Source organism: Suncus etruscus, chromosome 1 (assembly GCF_024139225.1).
Source record: "Suncus etruscus isolate mSunEtr1 chromosome 1, mSunEtr1.pri.cur, whole genome shotgun sequence".
Classification (NCBI taxonomy): Eukaryota; Metazoa; Chordata; class Mammalia; order Eulipotyphla; family Soricidae; genus Suncus; species Suncus etruscus.
In genome coordinates this window covers 132,209,538-132,231,413 of record NC_064848.1, presented here as the reverse complement: position 1 = coordinate 132,231,413, position 21,876 = coordinate 132,209,538, and the positions used below count along the sequence as shown (strand labels likewise).

General features: G+C 36.0%; 1 protein-coding gene across 1 annotated transcript in view; it reads left to right on the top strand.

The window, feature by feature from the left end:
• The first annotated feature begins 268 nt into the window (after positions 1-268).
• Positions 269-21,876, top strand: part of IQUB (IQ motif and ubiquitin domain containing) — a 70,834-nt gene continuing 49,226 nt past the window's right edge. Inside the window, exons 1-6 of the mRNA XM_049779376.1 lie at positions 269-770; positions 3,811-3,945; positions 7,940-8,101; positions 8,195-8,367; positions 8,558-8,713; positions 18,699-18,909. Of these exons, the coding sequence (XP_049635333.1) occupies positions 269-770; positions 3,811-3,945; positions 7,940-8,101; positions 8,195-8,367; positions 8,558-8,713; positions 18,699-18,909 (1,339 nt within the window). The remainder of the gene's footprint in view (positions 771-3,810; positions 3,946-7,939; positions 8,102-8,194; positions 8,368-8,557; positions 8,714-18,698; positions 18,910-21,876) is intronic.

Below are 21,876 nucleotides of genomic sequence, written 5' to 3'. Positions count from 1 at the left end.
TTCTGTTTTATTTTTCTTAATGTTCTTTGGCTGAAAGTTCAAGATATCAGCAATGGGACTACTGAGAATTCTGTTTATGGGTGATTGTCCTTCCACTGTAACTTTACCTTGTGCTCTTTCTTTGCATCTTTGTTCTCATAATTAAAAATAAAAAATTAATAAAAAATTTTGCTGTGAAAAAAAGTCATCATTATTTTTGTTTATATTGAATTTTTTGTGTATTGTTTTCAATTTAGGAAATTATAAGTATTTTTCTCAGTTTAGGAAAATGTCTCATGAGAATGACAAGGAGTCTGAACCCAAGGAGCCTGAGCCTGAGGACTCTGAGCCTGAAGAATCTGTGACGGGAGAATCTGAGCCTGGAAAGTCTGAGGTTGGGGACTTTGAGATTAAAGCATCTGAGGATGGAGAGTTTGAGGTTGAGGATAAACTTGCAGCATCAGAAAAATATGATGATACCAGAATTCAGCGTCCCATAAGAGTGTTTCCAGAGACTTTTCAGACTAGAGGTGAAGCATCTAAACTACAACCACCCCCTAAGGACCAGGAAACACTCAGTGAAGAGGTGGAGCAGAGTGATGAAATCACCTCCATCTCTGATGAATCAAGCTCTGAAAAACAACCAAGTGAATCCGAATCACAAATTGAAGACCCAGGTTCTCTATACCTGAAAGAAATGCATGATTCAGAACAGTCACTCACGTTTTTGGATCAAATCAAGGCTGCAAAAGAATCTTTGAAAGCATCGATGGAAAATTCTATGGCAATAGGTATTGTCTGGAAAAGGAAGGATTTATTCCTCCCCTTATTTGAATAAATAATGCCTTTTTTCCCTTACACTTTTGTTTTATAAATATAAAATATTTATATAAATATAAAATATATTACATTAATTTTCCCATATTCATTAGCTTCTGTGAATATGCTACTTGAATTCTTCAACTATATCTGTGGCTTCTCTTTTGCATTATCTCTTCTCTAAATCAATGAACATTATTCAATTTAAATTAATATTTTTTCAAATAAGTAGACTTTAAAAAATAATAGAAAAATAGAAAGTACAAGCGAATATGATTACAGATACTCCTTGCTTAACGACCTACCTGTTTAGCAACCACTCGCACTTACGACCATCTCTTCACTGTTATTTTGTTTTAAATATTCTTTTTCCATCTTGTAAACTCTACAGTACAGTACTGTGGTTTTTGGTGCTTTAATGTACCTACTTTATTAACCTTATGTTTTATAATACATTGCAGTACTGTGTGTAAATTACACAACCTATGCAAATTAAAACAAGTGGAAGTTTTCTGTTTGATCTTGTTATTTTACTTATTCAGAATACTGTATTGTCAAGTACTATGCATATACTGTATTACTGTATACAGTACATGCAGTTCCTCACTTAACGACCAATTTGCTTAACAAGCAAGTCTTTGAAACAAAATGGTCGTTAAGCAAGGAGTATCTGTAATTTTTTATATAATATGATGAACAAAATATAGTTGAGTGTAATTGTTTTGATGTCAGTTTGGGCCTAGTTGTACATGACTAGTAAAAGGTCAGATGAAAACTTGACACCATATTTCCTAGTTTTATATATAGTTCTCATTCCATATTTCATGTTTATTTGACATATTTCCAAATATTTTCTTACTGTTATTTATATTAAACTTAAAATCTAGATTGAAAAATTATTTTTCTTTCGATATGTGTCCACTATAATGACAATGATTGTGGCATGTAGGAATTGTTACTATAGTAATGTTAAGAATTTAGTTGGGGATAACTGATAAGATAATTAACTAAATAGAGAACTATTCTACTTTTAACTACTTCTTCCCCCATCCTATAAATTTTGAGAGTTTATGTTTACAGAACAGAGAACATGGGATTTTGTTTAAAAAATTATGGCAAATTAATTTTCCTTAAAAGCAGTATAGGCAAAATGAAATTTTGAACTTAGGGACAGTAGTTAGCCTTGATGTAGTGTGTCCATGCAAATAATTTGTTGTAAATTTTAACACTTTGTATATTTTCTGTAATATATAATAAGTTTATAGTGATTTTTGAAAAGTTTTATTGGCTCTGTAGTTCAAAAATTCCTTAACACATTTCCCTTTCCTAAAGATAGTCACTTGCTAAGAAAATTTAGATATGTTACCAATTATCTTTTTTTTTTTTTTTTTTTTGGTCACACCATGCGACACTCAGGGGTTACTCCTGGTTCTGCTCAGAAGTTACTCCTGGCAAGCTCGGGGACCATATGGGATGCTGGGATTCCAACCAGGGTCCATCCTGTATTGGCCACATGCAAGGCAAATGCCTTACCACTGTGCTATCACTTCAGCTCCCCCAATTTTTTGTTTTGATTCCATAAAACAAAACGGCCTTCTGGTCATTTTGACATCAGTAAAATGTTCTTTGTTGATTGTGAACTGTGAAAACAAAACCGAAGCCTTAACAACACGTAGTTAAATTCCATTTTAAAATGCCCAATTAAATTTTATCATGAGATTATTGATAAATATATCATTTGTCTTTATGACAACCGATTGTCAATTATCTATAAATATCAAGATATATTTGACCTAATATATATCTATATGCCAGCTTATTATAACTTCTGCATTAAGATTTAGAGTCTAAAATTTATGAGGAGAAAAGAAAAGAAAAGGAAACACAAAAGACTTACAGGTTTAAAAAAAATTATCCAATAATTTTTTTTTCTGTTTTTGGTAGGTTGCTCCCAATCGGTGCTCAGAGGGCCAAGAAGTCAATCACTGTGATACTTGTCTAGTCTGGCCAGTGCTGGCCAGTCTGGCCATTGCTAGTTGATAGAGCCTTTCTGTGGCCCAGTAGTGCTGGGAATCACCAGAGTCACCTGGCTTTGTTAATGGGAAAGAGATTTGGTAATAGGATATTAAATAAAATTCTTGCACATGGAAAGCATGTACTCTTGACCCCTGAGCTATTTTCTGACCTCTAATTTTAAATACTTTATTTTATCACTATATACTAACCGTATTCTTAACATTTAAGCTAGATTTTCCATTTTTTAGAGGAGAAAGTCATTCTGTTTTTGTGAGAACTAATTCTATGTATACTTCTTTTAATAAACATGTAATAAAGAGTGATTTTTCTTTTATGGCATTTTGGCAATTATTTACATAAATTGATTATGGAAAGAAGAATGAGTTTAGCCTTAGAAATCTTTTATATTTGGAAGACCTATAAGATTTCTTTGAAAAGTTATTGTTTTTATCTTAGTTTTACTAATATGTGCTGATTTACCAATGTTATCATAGCATTTATGTATGCAAAATATGTACATATTTAGATCAGGGAAATTATTTTGAGGGTATTCCTTTCTAATAGAGTACAATTTTTTTTATTTCTGAAATTCTTCTTATGCTTGTATTAATTAGATATTGGAGAAATTGAAAAACAATGTAATTTTATCTTGTGGCATTTTGAGAAAAGAGGCAACTGTGAATGCATTTTAATATTCATTGAAAGGAATGGAAGAGAAATCTAAAACTTATTGAACTGTTTTTGAGGTAGTAATTATTGATTATTGATGCTAATTCTTGAGATTTTAATTTTCAAAGCAAGAGCTTATAGCATAATGTTGGTTGCTTTTTATAGAAAATTAAAAGAAACTCTCAGCATGAGATTTTGATAGGGTTATGACAAATGATCTATGTTCCATGTAATTAAAAAATTGCCTAAAATTCTGTTTCCTCTGTGAATTGTACTTTGTTGACTTTTTTCTTATAATTCTTTTTTTTTTTCTTTTACTATCTACAGTAAAAGTTGTGCTTTTTCCTGTGGGCCAGGAAATTATAAGGCCTTTTAGAGTTGACTCCAATTTATTAAACCTAAAGGACTATTTTTCAAAACTATTAAATATTCCACTACATGTTCTACAGATAAGATATGCTGGTAAGCTTATTTTCTAATTACTTTTAATCCTTCAGTTTTAATAAGTAAGCACTAAAAATCTTTGATTTGTGAAACCACATTCTTAGATATTTACTTTTTGAGTGTTATGTTGTGATAGTAAATTCAATAATTCAACACATTTTTATTGACCAGGTACCTGGGTTTTTTTGTTTCTGTTGTTGTTTGCTGACTAGTAAGGATACACAGAGTATTTACCATACTAGTTAGTGCTTTAATGAAGCACCAAACGTCAAGAGAACATGAAGAAAGGAAACTGGGATGAACTAGAAAACTTCATTTAATTAAAGTAGTAGTACTTATACTAATCCTCAAAAGGTGAGAAATGTTGAATATCAGGGAACTGGCAAGAAGTTTAGAGTGTATGGAACAAGTTTGTATATGGGGAGGAATTAAATAAAAATAAAGATTATTACCAAGAATATATAGAATTAAAAGAATACTAAAAAATTGATTAGGCATTTATACAGTAAAATTAATTCACATTCAAATAATGTTTATTTTATTACTTTAAGTACCATGATTACAAAATTGTTCATGATTGAGTTTCTAGTTTCTGTCATAGGATGTACACCACCCTTCATCAGTGCACTTTTCCTGCCACCAATGGACCCAGTTTTCCTCCACCCACCCCTACCCTCTGCTGCCTGCCTATGGGGCAGAACAGATATTTTACTTTCCCTCCCTTCATCTCTCCCTCCCTCCCTCCTTCCCTTCTTCCCTCCCTCCTTCTCTCTCTCTCTCTTGTTTTTGGGTCACACCCGGCAACACTCAGGGGATTATTCCTGACTTTGGGCTCAGAAATTGCTCCTGGTAAACTTGGGGGACCATGTGGGATGCTTGGGAACAAACCTGGGTAGGCTGCATGCCAGGCAAATGCCTTACCTGCTGTGTTAACGCTCTGGCCCCTCTGGCTCCTTTTTGATACTGTGGTTTGCACTATTGTACCATGCATATTACTTTATCCCCTTTCAGTACCCAGTTTTTGTCTAGAGTGAATAGTTCGAACTATCATTGTCAGAATAGACCCGTCTCTACTTTTAACTGCACTCACTGTTCTTTGTGGCAAGCTTCCTACCACAGATCCTCTTGATCCTCATGTCTATTATCTCGACATTATTACCATACTGCCTTTTATTTTTTTTATGACCTGCAGATGAGTGAGATGATTCAGATGAGTGAGATGATTCTTCTCCCTCTCCTTCTAACTCATTCTTCTGACTCATTCAAGTAGCATACTAATCTCCATGTTCATGATATATAAGCAAATTTCATGACATCATTTTTCCTAATGGCAGCACAGTATTTAATTATGTACATACATCTGTACCACAGTTGACATAATCAGGCCATGTCAATAGCATAGTGATTAGGATGCTTTCCTTGCATGCTCTGGACCCTGGGTGATATCCCTACCACTCCATATGATTCCCTGAACCCATGAGGAATGACCTCTGAGCTTGAGCCAGGAACAATCCATGAGGACCGCAGGTGTAGTCCCCAAACAAAAACAAAATCTCCAAACCCAACATATTTTTCTTATAGTTCCAGAAAATTCTTAAGCAGTTTAGTTCAAGTAAAGTCATAGGTCATTAAGATGGGTCATTATTTCTTAGAGGTTCTGGGAGCATCTGTTTTACTTGCTTTTCTATCTTCTAGACTTGCATTCCTTGCTTTCATTGGGTCTTGACCCATCCTGCATCTCTTCTTGCTAGCAGAATTACATCAAATCTCACTGCTTCTGTCATATCTCTTTTGTAGCAAATATTGTTCTTCCTTCAGAAGGATACCTAAATGGACTCTTGTAGTTACATTTAGGACTTAGATAATTAAGAATACTTTTTCTGTCTCAAAAATTTATTGTAAAATCACTGGTCACTTTTGCCATATAAGATGACTCATAATGTTTAAGGACCATCATTCGTCTTATCAACATACATAGCATTTATGTGAATTTTGATGGGGAGAGGCTTTGGCAGTGCTGAGATCGGATATGCTGAATCTGGTTGTTCTGGCCTTTTGGAACTCAGGGATGACTAAGCCATATTGCTTGGAATTGGTGGTGCTTAGGGTGGAGAAGATGAGCATGCGATGTCAGAGATGAAAATTGGGGTTCTGTTCATTCCAAGTATGTATTCCCATCTTTTGAGCTATCTTCCTACCCCCATTTTTATTAACTTTAAAATGAAAATATTGGCACAGAGAGGTAGTAGAGAGGGTAAGGATAGGGCTATTATCTTGCGAGTGACCAACCCAGGTTTGATCTCCAGAACCCCTATGGTTTTGTGAACACTGTCAGGAGCAATCCTCAGAGCAGAACCAGGATTAAGTTCTGGGTATGATCTAAAAACAAATTAAAATCTCAAAAATTAAGATGTGATATTGAACCAAAAATATCTATGAATGTGCTCTTTTTAAACATAGCTAAAGATGAAAAATGTAATCTTTCTATACATGCATAAAACAAAAATTTTGCCACATTTAAATTGCTAATTCAAATTTAGGTAAAGAACATATTGGAAAACATTGAAGGTTTTTAATGACACACAACATCAGTAACATTAAACAATTTTGGTATATCTTAAAATAGTAAAATTTAAATAGAGGCAATTATAGAACAAAATAGAGCAATGGTGATAGGGAGAAGGTAGACATTAAATCAATAGAACATAAAAACTTGACATACAAATTTAAGTTTTAGTTTTCCTTGTCATGACTTAATTTTATAGTTACCAACAGAGGAAACAAATAAGGGAATGCATACTTTTTTTCACTTGAGATGGTGAGGAGGGTATTAAAATAATCAGACATCTCATTGTGTTAGTATAATCTGTGATTACATAAATTATTTTATTTTTAATGAATAGATGCTTTGGTATAATTGTACTCACTTATAAAATATATATTTTGTTTCAAGAGTTGCATAGTTATTATATGTATGTAATTTTGAGTTATGGCTTATTCAGTAGTATTAACTTACCATTTAGAGTTTTCTGCACTTATATTCCAGAATAATATGTGATACTCTTATTTGATAACTAAATTGTAAAAGGATATGTATGAGGATATTTTCTGTCCCTTTAGAAGTGAGTTCTATCTCCCTCCCTTCCTTCTTCCTTCCTTCCTTCTTTCCTTCCTTCCTTCTTTCATCCTTCCTTCTTTCATTCCTTCTTCCTTCCTTCCTTCCTTCCTTCCTTCCTTCCTTCCTTCCTTCTTCCCTCCCTCCCTCCCTCCCTCCCTCCCTCCCTCCTCCCTCCCTCCCTCCCTCCCTCTTTCCCTCCCTCCCTCCCCCCTCCCTCCCTCCCTCCCTCCTTCCTTCCTTCCTTCCTTCCTTCCTTCCTTCCTTCCTTCCTTCCTTCCTTCCTTCCTCCCTCCCCTCCTCTTACTTTCTTCCTTCTTTCCTCCCTCCCTCCATCTTTCTTCCCTTCCTTCATCCCTCCTTCTTTCTTTCCTTCCTCCTTCCCTTCTTTCTTTCCCCCTCCTTCCCTTCTTCCCTTCCTATGTCCCTTCCTTCCTTCTTTGCTCCTTCCCTCCCTTCCTCCTCCCTTCCTTCCTCCCTCCTTCACTTCCTCCCTCCCTTCTTTTCTCCCTCCTTCACTTCCTCCCTCCCTCCCTTCCTTTCTTATTTCCTATCTCCTTCCCTTTTTCCCTCCCTTCCTCCCTTCCTTTCTTATTTCCTCCCTCCTTCCCTTCTTACCTCCCTTCCTTCCTTTCTCTCTACTATCCTCCCTTCTATCCTCCCTCCCTCCCTTTCTTCCTCCCTTCCTCCCTCCCTCCCTTCCTTTCTTCCCTCTCTCCCTCCTTCCTTCACTCCCTCCCTCCCTTCCTTCCTTTCTTCCCTCTCCTTTTTTTAAGAAATAAAAAAATTTACTATAAAGCAGAAGCAAAAGAGGTTCCCTTGATGGAGAGATGCTTAGCATAGGACTAAATTTGTCATTTCCCCCCCTAACTTCCTATCCTTTTATCTCAATTTTAGGACATGTTCTTAAAAGTGGTGAGACTTTACTACAATATGGAGTTAAGCCCCAAGATGTTATTCAAATGGAAATATTTTCTACTGAACCAGCTATGTTCCCAATCAAAACAATACATAAATTAAGTCAAGCTTCTCGATTCATAACTGTCAAAGTACAAATAGGTTAGTTTAGTTATTATATGTATTTTATTTAAGTTATTTTATGTGTTTGGAGACCCTTTGCAATTGAACTTAGTCTTGGCCTTATCTTTTCAGGTGTTGCTCAGTACCAGGAGGTAGCTGTTGAAATTGTAAAATCTAATTTTCACAAACCGTTTCTTGGTGGATTTAGACATAAGCTAACAGGACAAGAATATCATAATGCTGGAACACAAACTGTACCTAAAAAGAGACCTGAAAAATCCAATCTATTTTCTAGAGATACCCAGGTAAATTTTTATGTATAATTTTAGAATACAGAATCAGCAAATGGTATGCTATATCCTTTGTACAATTAAATTTTTCTACCAAATTTATCAATTAATCTAATAAAATTATTTTACATAATAGGAAAACATATTCTATTCACATATACATAATATACAGAACTTATAGACTTACTTTTTATTTTAATTTTAGACAGTTGGTCAGAGAAAAATGCTCCTACAAACTACCTGTCCAGCATCTACACAGATGACTAAAATTGGTGTATATGTATCAAATATTAGTGATAAACTAATAACACCAAGAAAATATTTTTCAGCAGAAGAATATCATGCTAAAAGATTAAAAGCGGTAAGATTATCTTTTAAATTTTATTTATACTTTATACTATGAAAAAATTTTACTAAGGCACCATAATTTACAATTATTCAGAGTTAAATTTTAAGCATTTAATATTCAGTAATTCAATAATAAGTATATTTCTTTCTAATACTGACAATGTTAGATAAACATAAGCTCAAAAAAATGAGGCCTACTTTGAAAAGAGATCAGAGGAGCCTTATTAGAATTGGTCAAGTTGAGGCTGGAGTGATTTTCATTACCATTTTTATTACCAAGTCCAGCTTCTATTTAAAAATTTTCTGTATCCCTACTAACTCCCATCCTTCCTTTTTAGGCACATTTTAAGTTTTTTGTTGTTTGGAATATTATGCTTTCAGTGTTGTTGGCATTGTGATTTAGATATATAGATACACCACATCTCTATACCACTGATTTGTCAAAGACCCTTGCCCCTGTTTTCATCTTCCTCTTATTAATTTCCATCTTTCTTTCCTTCCTTAATCTTCTCTTTCCTATACTCTGGGTCAAGGTTAACCTAAGTATCTCCTATTTAATACCCTTTGCCTTGTTACTTTTTATACCACAGATAAATGAAATTATCCTGTATTGTCTGCTTCCTTCTGACTCCTTTAACTTAAAATCTTCCAGTTCCACCTAAGTTAAAGCATATTGCATGGCTTCACCATCATTTGGAGATGATGGAAGAGAAGGAATTAGATCAAAACAATGTGATTATGTTTAAATAGACTTAGCACATTTCTTTCTAACACTGAGAATGTTAGGTAAACTAAGCTCAAAGAAAATGAGACCTACTTCAAAAAGAGATGAGAGGAGTCTGAGTAGAAGTTTCAAGGTGGGGCTGGAGTGATAGCATAGCAGCAAGACCAACTCAGGAGGGACTGGGTTCAACCCCTGGCTCCCATATGGTCCTCTGAGTTTACCTGGAGCAATTTCTGAGCATAGAGCCAAGTGTAACCACTGAGCATTACTGGGTGTGGCCAAGGAGTAAATTTTGACAAAGTAGGTAATATTTTACTGATAGTAAAAGTAGTCTTTGTTTTTATTTTCTGTTCACCTACTCTCACCCCTACTCTTTCCCACACCCAAACCAAGGATTCTGAATGTTACCTTTGGTCATTATACTTTTTTTTTTTTTTTTGGTCACACCTGGCGGTGCTCAGGGGTTACTCCTGGCTGTCTGCTCAGAAATAGCTCCTGGAAGGCACGGGGGACCATATGGGACACCGGGATTCGAACCAACCACCTTTCTTCCTGGATCGGCTGCTTGCAAGGCAAATGCCGCTGTGCTATCTCTCCGGACCCTGGTCATTATACTTCTTGTATAATGAATAATTTTGTTCCTTGTCCCATCTTGGAACTTTTAGGTTAATTGACAGTATATCAAATCTATTTTTATACTAATATTGTCAGTGTTAAACCCGAGCAGTAGAAGAGACAGCAAAAGGTAGCAGGAGCCAGGAGTCCATTTAACAGTTTCTCCAACAATTCAGTAGCAACTATTCAGCAGAAGTACTTTGGCAGGGACAGCAGCAGAATCTCTTAGCCCCTGTGCCAGTTTATCAGCCTGGGGCTTTATATACTCCCTAGGCCAACTGACATCCTGTGGCAGTTACAGGGTCAGGTTTCTAGTAACTCATGTCTTCACTTTTAAAGGGACTGTATCAATTTATGGCTGGGACCATAGAGTTTCTGTTTCCCTTATATTTCCTCCCCTTTCCATTGAAAAAAAATGGAGGGGGGAAGGAGTGACAAATAAATAACAGTATCCAAGTATTCTTTTACACTGCTGATCAAGTTTCTGGTTGATTAGATCTGTATTGGCAGGGGTAATATTGGCAAGGGGTAATCTGGAAGTCAGTGGATCTCTGCAGGTCAAAGAGGCATGACTTTGAACCAGAACCTCAATCAAAGAAACTGATTCATCTAGGTGGTGGACTGGATGCAAGAAACAGTTCTTTTTCTTTTTTTTTTTTTTTTGGTTTTTGGGTCACACCTGGCAGTGCTCAGTGCTCAGGGGTTACTCCTGGCTTTCTGCTCAGGATTCGAACCGACCACCTTTGGTCCTGGATCGGCTGCTTGCAAGGCAAACGCCACTGTGCTATCTCTCAGGGCCCAGTTCTTTTACTCTTAATAGGATGGTTTGGCACTCTATTTCCAAGGAACCAGAAAAGAAAATGAAACTTTGTTTAAGAACAATAAAGTGTCATATTGTAAGAGGCATAGTAAAAAAGAAAAACAATATTTATAGAAGCAACCAAAGCAAATAATATCAGAAAATATCCTTAAAAAGGGGAAATTTGAATCTTCAAGGAACTACTTAGAGCAAAAACTGTTATTTTAAAGGAGACCCAGGTGCAGAGGGTTGTTAAAACCTATAGAAAAAAATGCTAAAATTATAATTATCTTCCTTTAAGAAGTGAAAATTCTGATCTTTTAGGAGCTGGGTGATGAGACTGTCTGACTACTTACTGCTAACAGGGCATTGTAGGATTGCCAGAGTTTCACTTTTTGATATCTACCGAACAGAGGATAGAGAAAATTGGATTCTTATTGGGTTCAAAAGATAATTACATTCTGATTATTGTATAAAGTATAAATGAAGCTGAACTGCTTGAAAGCAAGAAGATCCTTTATATGGTTTCTTAAAGTAATAATGAAAAAGCTTAAAATCTTTCAGAGTCTCAGAGATGTCAACTTCTGATAAGGAGTAATGGAACCCAGAGTTTCTTTCTTTGTGACTGTTTGCTGTAGAAATGTAAGCATAGTCTTCTCTTGAATGATTAGGTTGCCTGCTACCCAATCTTAATCCATTTGCACCCAGGTAGGTGAATCAATTTTTTACTGAGCCTGTACATTTCTTGAAAGTGTCCTTCAGCGGTGTATGGGGTTCTTCATTTGATTAATATTAAAAATAGACTGCTTCTTCCTAAGAGTATACCTACAGTGTCTGATGGTATTGGTCCCTTCCTTCTGGATTTCAATTTGTAGGGACATTGAGCTTGTATTATGTGATGGTATCACAGCAGGGGATATCCAAGGCAACACTTTCTGTGATGATGGGTTGCAGCAAGCTTGTTGGCTGTAAGCCTGCATGAGTTGATGTCCCTGATTTTGTGGAGCCTGGGGTTTCCCCCTGCCCAGTTTCCTGATACCTGTTGGTTGTTGGAGAAATCTCCTCTGTTGCATTTTGGGTAAGGTTTAGGTGGTGGTCTTCAGAGAGCTGATCTAGGGAGGATCTTGTATCCCTGTGATAGTGACCGAATTTTCCACAATTCTAGCATCTACCCCTGCTTTTTGAGGTCTGGGTTTGTCCTCAGTTTTTTTCAAAATCCTACTGGAGTGATAATCTCTTTTACAATGGTTTTTCTTGCCACATTTTGGACAAGGTCCAGGAAGTGGCCTCAGTACATGATTGGGCAGGGCTGTCTGCATGGACAACCTGGTCCTCTAGCCTGCCTCTGGACTGGGTAGGCCTCAAGGGCATGTTTTTGTTCCACAGGATCACCATTTGGATTACCCAAAGGATCATTACTCATCCTGTCTGGGCACTGTTAGTTTTAGGCTTGGAGCAGTAGGAGAGGAGGCCAAAGGCAGCAGAAGCCAGGAGTCTGTTAAACAGTTTCTCCAACAATCAGTCAGCAGCCATCCAGCTGGAATGGCACAGTCTCCTTGACCCTCTAGGCACAACTTCATCCCAGGTTTTTATATACCCTTGGGCCAACTGCCATCCTGTAGTTACAAGGAGTAGGCTTCTGGTAACTGATGTCTTCACCCTTAAAGGGACAGTACCTGCTCATGGCCGACCAGGAGCCATAGAGTCTCTGTTTCCTTATAAATAAAGTCACTCCAAATCTTCTGCTTTTGTGTGCATGGTCTTTTTTCATCAAGCTAATATAATCTCATGGTTTTTTTCTGCTGTTGTAGCTGTTATGATAAACAGAGTTTTATACACTTGGTCGTGGTGCTCACTGAGGATTACACACTTTAATTGTGGTTTTTGTTTTACTTATTCTTTACTTATTAAATATTTTAATAAAGAACCATGATTTATAACGTTATTGATATCTGAGTTTTAGGCATATAATATTTCAAAACCAATCACCATCACAAGTGTTTTTTTACTCTGTTAACCCTCACCCTCCATATCAGCCCCTGCCTGTCACCTTACAAAGTTTGGTGGTTACAGCTTAGGTCTCAGTGTTGTTGATTTGGATTTTTAACTATACCACTCTCCCATATCACCAATATGACCAAAACCCCAATCCTTATTCTCCCATTACCTCCCATTTTCATCTTTTTTATTCCTGCCTTGATTTATTTTCTTCTTTGTCTTCCTCCTCCCTAAATTCAGGGATCAAGGGTGATCTTAGTATCTCCTTTACTATATTTCCCCATTACATTATTCTACATATCACAGTGAGATTATTCTCACTCAAAGTGTGTTTGTCATTCTTCTAGCTTCACTCAGCATATCTTCCAATTATAAGTAGGTTGTAGCAAATCACATGATTTTATTGTTCATTGTCACTACATATTATTTCATTTTCTGTTGTGTTTGGATAACATCATAATCCATTCTTCTGTCATAGGATTTTTCCATATTTTAGCCATTATACTAAGTACAACAATGAATAATGGTGTACAAATGTTCTTTTGAATGAATGTTTTTATGTCTGGAAGGTAAATATCTAATAATGGAATTTATTGATCATATCAAATATATCTTTGGTTTTCTGACACTTGGTTGCAGTAGAACAGAACAGCCACATAGGACAACTTATTGTGGCACCAGAGATCATAAATATAAATAGAAGTGCTACTGGGATTGCATCTTACATGGTAGATAGTGCCAAAAATTAAACAATTTTTCATTTGCATGTCTACAGAGTACACCCTATAATGCTGAGGCAAATTCTGGAGGTGCCAAATAGACTCCCTTTAAATCAAGAAATAGCATATTATTGTATATTCTCCTTTAGCTAGTATGACAATATAATTGCTTTTTGATTGGAGCATTTAATGCATATTAACTATTTAAAATTTTATATGAATTTTACTTTCTGTTTTATAGTTGTTGTGGCTCTTGTTTCCTTGTTTTTCATATTAAATATTTTTAGTGTACCAGTTATCTATCTTGTTATTTCAGTTTAAAATATCTTATTTAATTAATTAATTATTTCAGGGGTCACACCCAGCAGTTACTCCTGGGTTACTGGGTTTATTCCTGGCCATGTGCTCAGAAATCACCCCTGGCAGGCTCGGGGACCATATGGGGTGCCAAAAATTGAATCAGGGTCCTTCGGGAGTTGGCAGTGTGCAAGACAAATGCCGTACTGCTGTACTCTTGCTCCGGCCCCAGTACAGTCTACCTTAAAATTGAGTGTAGTACAATGATTTTAATATATAAACAGTTATGCAACAGTAGTACCATCACTTTTTCAATTTCATGGGATAAAATTTTATTCCTAATAGCAGTCATTAACCTTTCTAAGATTTTTAATCTTAGGTAATTATTAAATAACTGTTTTATTTATTTATTTATTTTTAATTTTTATTGTGACCAAAGTGCATTACAAATCTTTCACTGCATCATTTATGGTACATAGTGACAATGAATGAGGGGCATTCCCACCACCAGTGCTGTCCTCCCTCCGCCCCTGTTCCCAGTATGCATCCCACATATCCCTCCTGTACCCCCCAGAATGCTAGTGCAACTGTTCTCCACTTTACAGCTTGTGAAATAACTGTTTTAATGGTTTGCCTATTTTGGAATTTCCTTTATATAGAATCATCTAGTCATTATCTTTAATAATTGACTCAGCATAATTTATTTTTATTTTATTAATTACTTTAGTAACCATGGTTACAAGGTTGTTCATAATACAGTTGTTTTAGTCAGATACAAAATTATTCATGATTGAAGTTCAGTCATACAATGTACAACACCCTTCACCAGTGCACATTTCCTGCCACTAAAATCTCCAATTTTTCTCGCCTTCCCTTATATATGCAGGAGTCTTTTTTTTCTTTGACTTCTCCTCCTCCTCCTCTTTCTTCTCTTCCATTTCTCCATTCTCCTCCTCTTCTTACTCCCCTCCTCCTCCCCCCCTCCTTTCCTATTTGTGGGAGAGGAGTGTTATCATACACATGTAAAATCACTTTACTTTTTCCTTTCACCTTTTCTGAGTTAATTAACACAAGTACCCTTAAGTCAACCCTGACCCTCAGGTAATTTATGTCAAACTCTGGCTAATAAAAGTGGCAGGGAAAGCAGCAGATAAAAAGAAGAAACTTGGCTGGCTTAGTAAGATCCAAGAAGCTGCTCAACAATCCCTGGCCAAAATGTACTTTTTCCTATGACTCTGATTTCTTTTGCAAAATTGCAAGCTGAAATTCCACAAAATTACCCCTACAGAATAACTGGGTCCCACACACACTTTTCAGACGTTGTAATGCAATTTCACTTATCCCCACCTGGTCCAGTATCGGCCATTGGAAAGTATTCTGAGTAAGGACTTTTCACTTTTGTAAAAACATTCTTTCCTTCTTGGTACATGTGCATGGAAGAATTTTTTTAACAAATTGCCACATTCAGTTTGTCTTGGAAAATTTTTATAAATATTCCAGAGCAGCATGAGGCAACTCAGAAGAGGATTGTTTAAGCTAATACTCCATTAGTACATCCAGTGAAGCAAGAAGGGGCTGACATGGCAATACCAGTTTTGTTTTTTAGTACTTCAAGGAATTTGTTACTCACTCACTGTTTTGAAGTTTCTTAGTTCCTATTCAGGGACCATTCTGTGGGGTTAATTCTGCTGCATCTCAGCTTGTAGTTTTACATACGAAGTCAGACAAAGTCTGATCAGACAGAGCACGTTTTGGCCAGAGCTTGTCCAACAGCTTTTTGGATTTTACTGAGCCAGCCAAACTTCTTTTTTTCTGCTGCTTTCCTTGGCACTTGTATTAACCAGAGTTTAACATACATCACATGCAGCTCAGAATTATATGTAAGGGTGCTGTGCTAATTAACTCAGAAAAGGTGAAAGGAAAAAGTAAAGTGATTTTACATGTGTATGACAACAAAGGGGAATACCTGGCAGTGCTCAGGAGTTACACCTGTCTCTGCATTCAGAAATCATTCCTGGCAGACTTGGGGATCATATGGAATGCTGGGGATTGAACCCTGGTTGACTGCATGCAAGAAGGCAAACAACCCAGCCTCTGTGCTATCACTCTGACCCCTCTTCCTTTCATTTCCTCCCTTATAGACACTGGCTTGCTCAGTAACTATTGTTATTGAGGAGTATCATGCCTATAACTTGATTTTTTTTCAGGATCTAATTTTTGTCTAGAATGATCATTTTCCATTATCAATGTCATTTTGGTCCCTTCTCTGCTCTAACTATATTCCACCACTATTTCTAGGAAGCTTTTTACCATGGACTAGTACTCTTGACTCTCATATCTATTGTCTCGATATTATTACCATAGTATCATTTATTTTAGTATCCTAATGAATGCACTCATTCCATCTATACTTCTCTGATTCATATTGCTTAGCATAATACTCTTCACACCCATTCATATATAAGCAAATTCCACTTTTTTTTTCTAAAAAAGTATATAGTATTCCATTGTGAAGATGTACCACAGTTTCTTTAGGCATTCATCTGTTCTCAGGCACCTGGATTGTTTCCAGATTCTGGCTACTGTGAATAGTGCTGTAATAAACATTAAAACTTGGCATCTTTTAGCCTTTGCTCTTGTGTGTGTGTGTGTGTGTGTGTGTGTGTGTGTGTGTGTGTATTTGTGTTTGTGTATATAAAGCTTTTTTTTATAGGCTTCTGAGAGGGAATGTAATGGGTGTGCTCTGGTTTCTTAGATGGGCTTGTATTTATATTTGCTTTCTAGTAAGTTTCTAAATGCTAAAAAAAAGTACCAGATGGCTTTACTTCATTCTGTTTTGGTATCCTAGGGTATAACTTAGCATAATTTTTAAAGGCTTATTCTGTGAATTATTATTTCTTTACATTGTATTATTTTGTCATTGGAGGTGCTTGGGGCCACAACTGGTGACTTATTTCTGGCTCTGTGCTCAGGGGAATATACTGGGTGCCAGGAATCAAACTTGGGTCTTCTATTTGTAATAAGGCAAGTGTCTGAATCTATTGTACTATCTATTCAGTCACTTATAATTGTTTTTAAACATATTTAATAAAATTTGTGTGTAATGTGGAGGTGCTCAGAGGTTTCTACTGGTTCAGCATTCAGAATTTTGACAGGCTCCCATATGGTTGGCAGTGTGCAAGGAAAGGTCTCCTGGTTAAAGTTTCAGCCCATTCAATAATTTTTTTAAGTAAAAATGGTATTTTTTATAGTACCTTAATTACCAATGTAATTACCTTTTCTAATGTTTTTTCTTTTTCCATTTGGATTAAAATATCTAGTTTTTTACTTGTTTTTGTTTTTCTCAAAAAAGCTCTCTTTGTGTGTGTGTGTGTATATATATATATATTTATATACACACACACACACACATATACATATGTGGTGTTCTAAAGGTCTCTGACATTTTTGCTTATTTAATTTATCCCCTTTTTTTTGTTTTGTATTGTTTTGTTTTTGGGTCACACCCGGTGGCGCTCAGGTTTACTCCTGGCTCTACGCTCAGAAATCGCTCCTGGCAGGCTCAGGGGACCATATGGGACGCCGGAATTCGAACCATCGATTTTTTTGCATGAAAGGCAAACGCCTTACCTCCATGCTATCTCTTTGGCCCCTAATTTATCCCTTTCTTCTTTAGCATATTAGATATTTTATAATTATTTAATAAGTTAGTTACTACTTTTTTCTTTTTTATGATTGGCTATTAAGGGGCTGGAGAGATAACACGGAGATTTGCCTTGCATCCAGAAGGATGGTGGTTCGAATCCTGACATCCCATATGGTCCCCCAAGTCTGCCAGGAGCGATTTCTGGGCATAGAACCAGGAGTAAACCCTGAGCGCTGCCGGGTGTGACCCAAAAGCCAACCCTCCCCCCTAAAATGATTGGCTATTGAGATTAGTGAACTTTTTTTTTTTAATTTTGGTTATTGTATTTTTTTAGTACTAAATTTCCTTTTGGTTTATTTTTATATTCTCTAGTGGCAAGCCAATACCTTATTACTTTCTTTAAACACTTCAGTATTGTTACCCTTAGCTCTTTGCATATGTTTATAATAGATGTTTAGAAGTATTTATTATTCAACATTTAGAAATCTCAGATGTACTTTTTATTGACTTAATTTTTTCTATTATAGATGATTAAGATTTTGATATGTCATGTATTTTTGTTACTGTTGTGTTGAAAACTGGACATTTTACATACATTATTTCATGTATATTTTCCCTGTGTAATGGCTTCTATGCTTATTGTTCTAGTGACTAAGCTAAATTAATTAATTAGAACTGTAATTCTTAAGTGATTTTGGTCACTTGATGGTTATCATAAATCAAGGCATTTGGGCAGTGCATCTCAGATAAAATTACTTGAAAATCCAAGGAACTGTGACAACATATATCAATTAAATTATTCCACTAAAAAGTTTATTTTGCAAGAAGAAAGTCAGATAAAATAAGCAATATTTAATTTACGTTTTGGAGCTGGGTTTTGAGGAGAGTTATATCTGGTTAATAAGGTAAGAACTAAAAAACAAGGTAAGAACTAAGTTGTGGTTTAGTTGTAAATTGTTGGATTATATTTTGAGTATTACTCTTAAAACTGAAACAACTGAGGTCCCTCCTCTAGGGTCCTCTAAGGTCCTCTAGGGTGGACCTGTCAGAAAAGGAGAAACTACAGGAGACTTTAAAAATAATATAAGAATATGAAAAGGTTATCAACTGTGAGAAGCTCTCCCTGTAATAATGACTAGATTAATATTTATGTAGGTTAATTCTGATGAATTTGAAATTTTACTTCCTAATTAATTTTAGATAATAGTGATACAGACTAACTATAGACGATGGCATGCTAAAAGAGTGGTAGAGGATTTAAGAAGACAAAAAAATATAAGACTGGAATGGGAAGCTGAGGAAAAAGAAAAGAAACAAAGAGAAAAAGAAAGATTGAAGCAATTGGACTATATAAGACGACATAATCCTAAAACAAAAGAAGATTTTGAACTGCTTTATAATGCCCTAGAATGTAAGTTTGAAATGGGTTTTGCATTTAGTACTAACTTAAAGATAATTAGCAGTAAAAACAGTTTTACTAAAGATAAAAATAAGACTTATTTTTGGAAGACTATCTTGGGAATCTGATAAAGAATGGATTGACAATACCTTTTAAATTTTCTTGTAATAATAGTTAGATATAAAAGTACATTATTATTCACACATTTTTCTGTTATACCAATTCCAAGAGTATGTTTTCTTGATACAAAAAGAAAATTCAATTGCTTGACAAGCCTTGAATTTCTTACTCAGGCTAGTAGATAAACACACTCACTCTATTCTTCATAAAGCCATTTTCCATTATCCACCTTCCAATTTTAGTTCACCCAATTAAGTGACTCCTATTGAAATGATTTTATAAAAGACTATCAACTTAGATACGCTGTTGTCATTTCATGGTTCTGATTGTGCCTCAAACTTTTCATTAATGTTGCCACAATTTTTAATAATATCTATTTCACATTTTCCATTAATAAATTGTAAGCTATATTAAAATAATTCATAGTTTTAGGTCTAATCTTTTTTCTGTGCTTAGCTTTAATGCATAACAAAAGATTATAGGAAGGATGAGCTATGAATGAAAGGGAAATGCTAGGATGCAATAATGCAACTCTCTCTCTAGTTTTGAAGATAATTTGAATTATCAGAAAGTGGAAATACTGGATATGTGATAACTAATTTTTTTAATTAAAAATAACATCAATTTTTGGGGTCAGAGTGATAGCACATGGTAGGGTGTGTGCCTTGCATGTGGCTGACCCAGGACAGATGGACCTCAGTTCGATCCCCGGCATCCCATATAGTCTCCAAGCCAGGAGCAATTTTTGAGTGCATCACCAGGAGTAACCCCTGAGTGTCAACAGGAGTGCCTCCCCAAATCCCCCCCTCCAAAATCCATTAATTTTATAAAATGTTGAACAGGGTCTTTTATTTATTTACTTTTGTTTTTCTGGGCCACACCTGGTGGTACTCAGGAATTATTCCTGTCAGTGCTCAGGGAACCATATGGGATGCTGGGATCAATCCCGAGTTGACCATATGCAAGACAAATTCCCTACCTTCAGTACCATCACTGAGTCTAGACCCAAACATGGTCCTTTCATGCAAAATTAAGATTCACTGATTTCTTCATGATTATTCAGACCATTAGTGTTAGGCAAATTTCCTTACTAGAACTTTGTTTCTGTATGATTTGCAGATATTATGTGTTATTCAAGTCACCATTTTCTTTCCCATTAAATAATTCAAGTTGTCAAATACTGGGTTTATTTAAGAGCCATTTGAAGGGCTGGAGAGAGAGTACAGTGGGCAGAGCACTTAATTTGCATGCTGTAGAGCCAGATTTGATCTTATGTTTCATACATGGTCACCCAAGGCCTGCCACAAGTAACCCTTGGGCTCAGAGCTAAGAGGAAGCCTTGAACATTTCTGGGTGTAGACTCAAAATATATACATTAATTAAAAAGCCAGATGATAGTAGACAACTTAAAATAATGTAATTACATGCTAAGTATATGATCACTGTTAATAAATTTAACTCTTTTGGTAGCATGGTTTTTGCATGGATTGGAATTAGAAATGTAGCAGTATTTAAGGAAGGAGATTATCTTGCTGTTTAACATGACTAACATGTTTACTTCCTCTTTCTCCTAATTATTGATTTTTGAAATACTTTGTTTTACTTTATTTTATTTATTTATTTATTTATTTATTTATTTATTTATTTATTTATTTATTTATTGGTTTTTGAGCCACACCCTGCTGCGCTCAGGCAATACTCCTGGTTCTACACTCAGGAATCACTCCTGGTAGGCTTGGGGGACCATATGGGACACTAGGATTCGAAACACCATCCTTCTGCATGCAAGGCAAATGTCCTACTTTCATGCTATCTCTTTGGCCCTTACTTTAATTTTACTTTGATTCCATTTTCTGAGATGAAAACAAAGGGTATTTTTAAGTAACAGTAGGGAAATTGTTATTGCTGTATGAGAAATTTGTTTTGTTTTGTTTTAGGGCCATCCAATTATGGCCCTAAATTATACCAAGGGGTACTTCCCCTTGGCTCTGCATTCATAAATTACTCCTAACAGTGCTTGGGGAAACATGGGATGCTGGATATAGAATCCCTGTAGACTACATCCAAAGCAAATGCCCTATCTGCCTGTACAAGTGCTCTAGCCCCTCTTTTATAAATTTTTTAATGTAAATTGTCTATGTTAAAATAGGATAGATGTATTTTGATTTTATATATATGATTAGTATAAAAAAAGAAAATGAATTTTAGAGAGACCTCAGTTTTGTTCTGATCTGAAAATTCTAAGATTCTAAGACATTTATTTATTTATTTATTTATTTATTTATTTATTTATTTATTTATTTATTTATTTATTGAGTTTTGGTCCACACCCAGTGGTGCTCAGGGGTTACTCCTGGCTCTTCACTCAGAATTTGCTCCTGATAGTCTCCATATGCAATGCCAGGGATTGAACCTGGGTTCACATTGGGTCGTCCATTTGCAAGGCAAATGCCCTACCGCTGTGTTGCATGAAATAATTAACGATGGGGCTGGATGGTGGAGGATGCCATCCAGCCCACGTGGCTCTGCAACCTCCATGCAGCCGGCGAGTTCCAGGCCCAGGTGAAATTACTCACTCACACGCAGCCATCAGGAAGAATCATCTTTATTTATGCCCTAGCCACCACAGGTGTGTGGCCTATGTCAACCTTTTAAGCATTCAGCTATATTTTGCTAGCCCTGCATCTTATCTCCTGTTAGCCATCTTCCCTTTGGGCTCCATGCGGCCCAAAGATCCAAAAGCCAGGAAGCCAAGCGGGGCCAAAAGAGAAACGGCAAAAGGGGCCGAATCCCCTGGCTCAGAGGTTTATCTATCCTTTTCCAGACCCCTCCCAGAAATGGGAGGTCTTGCAGGTAGTT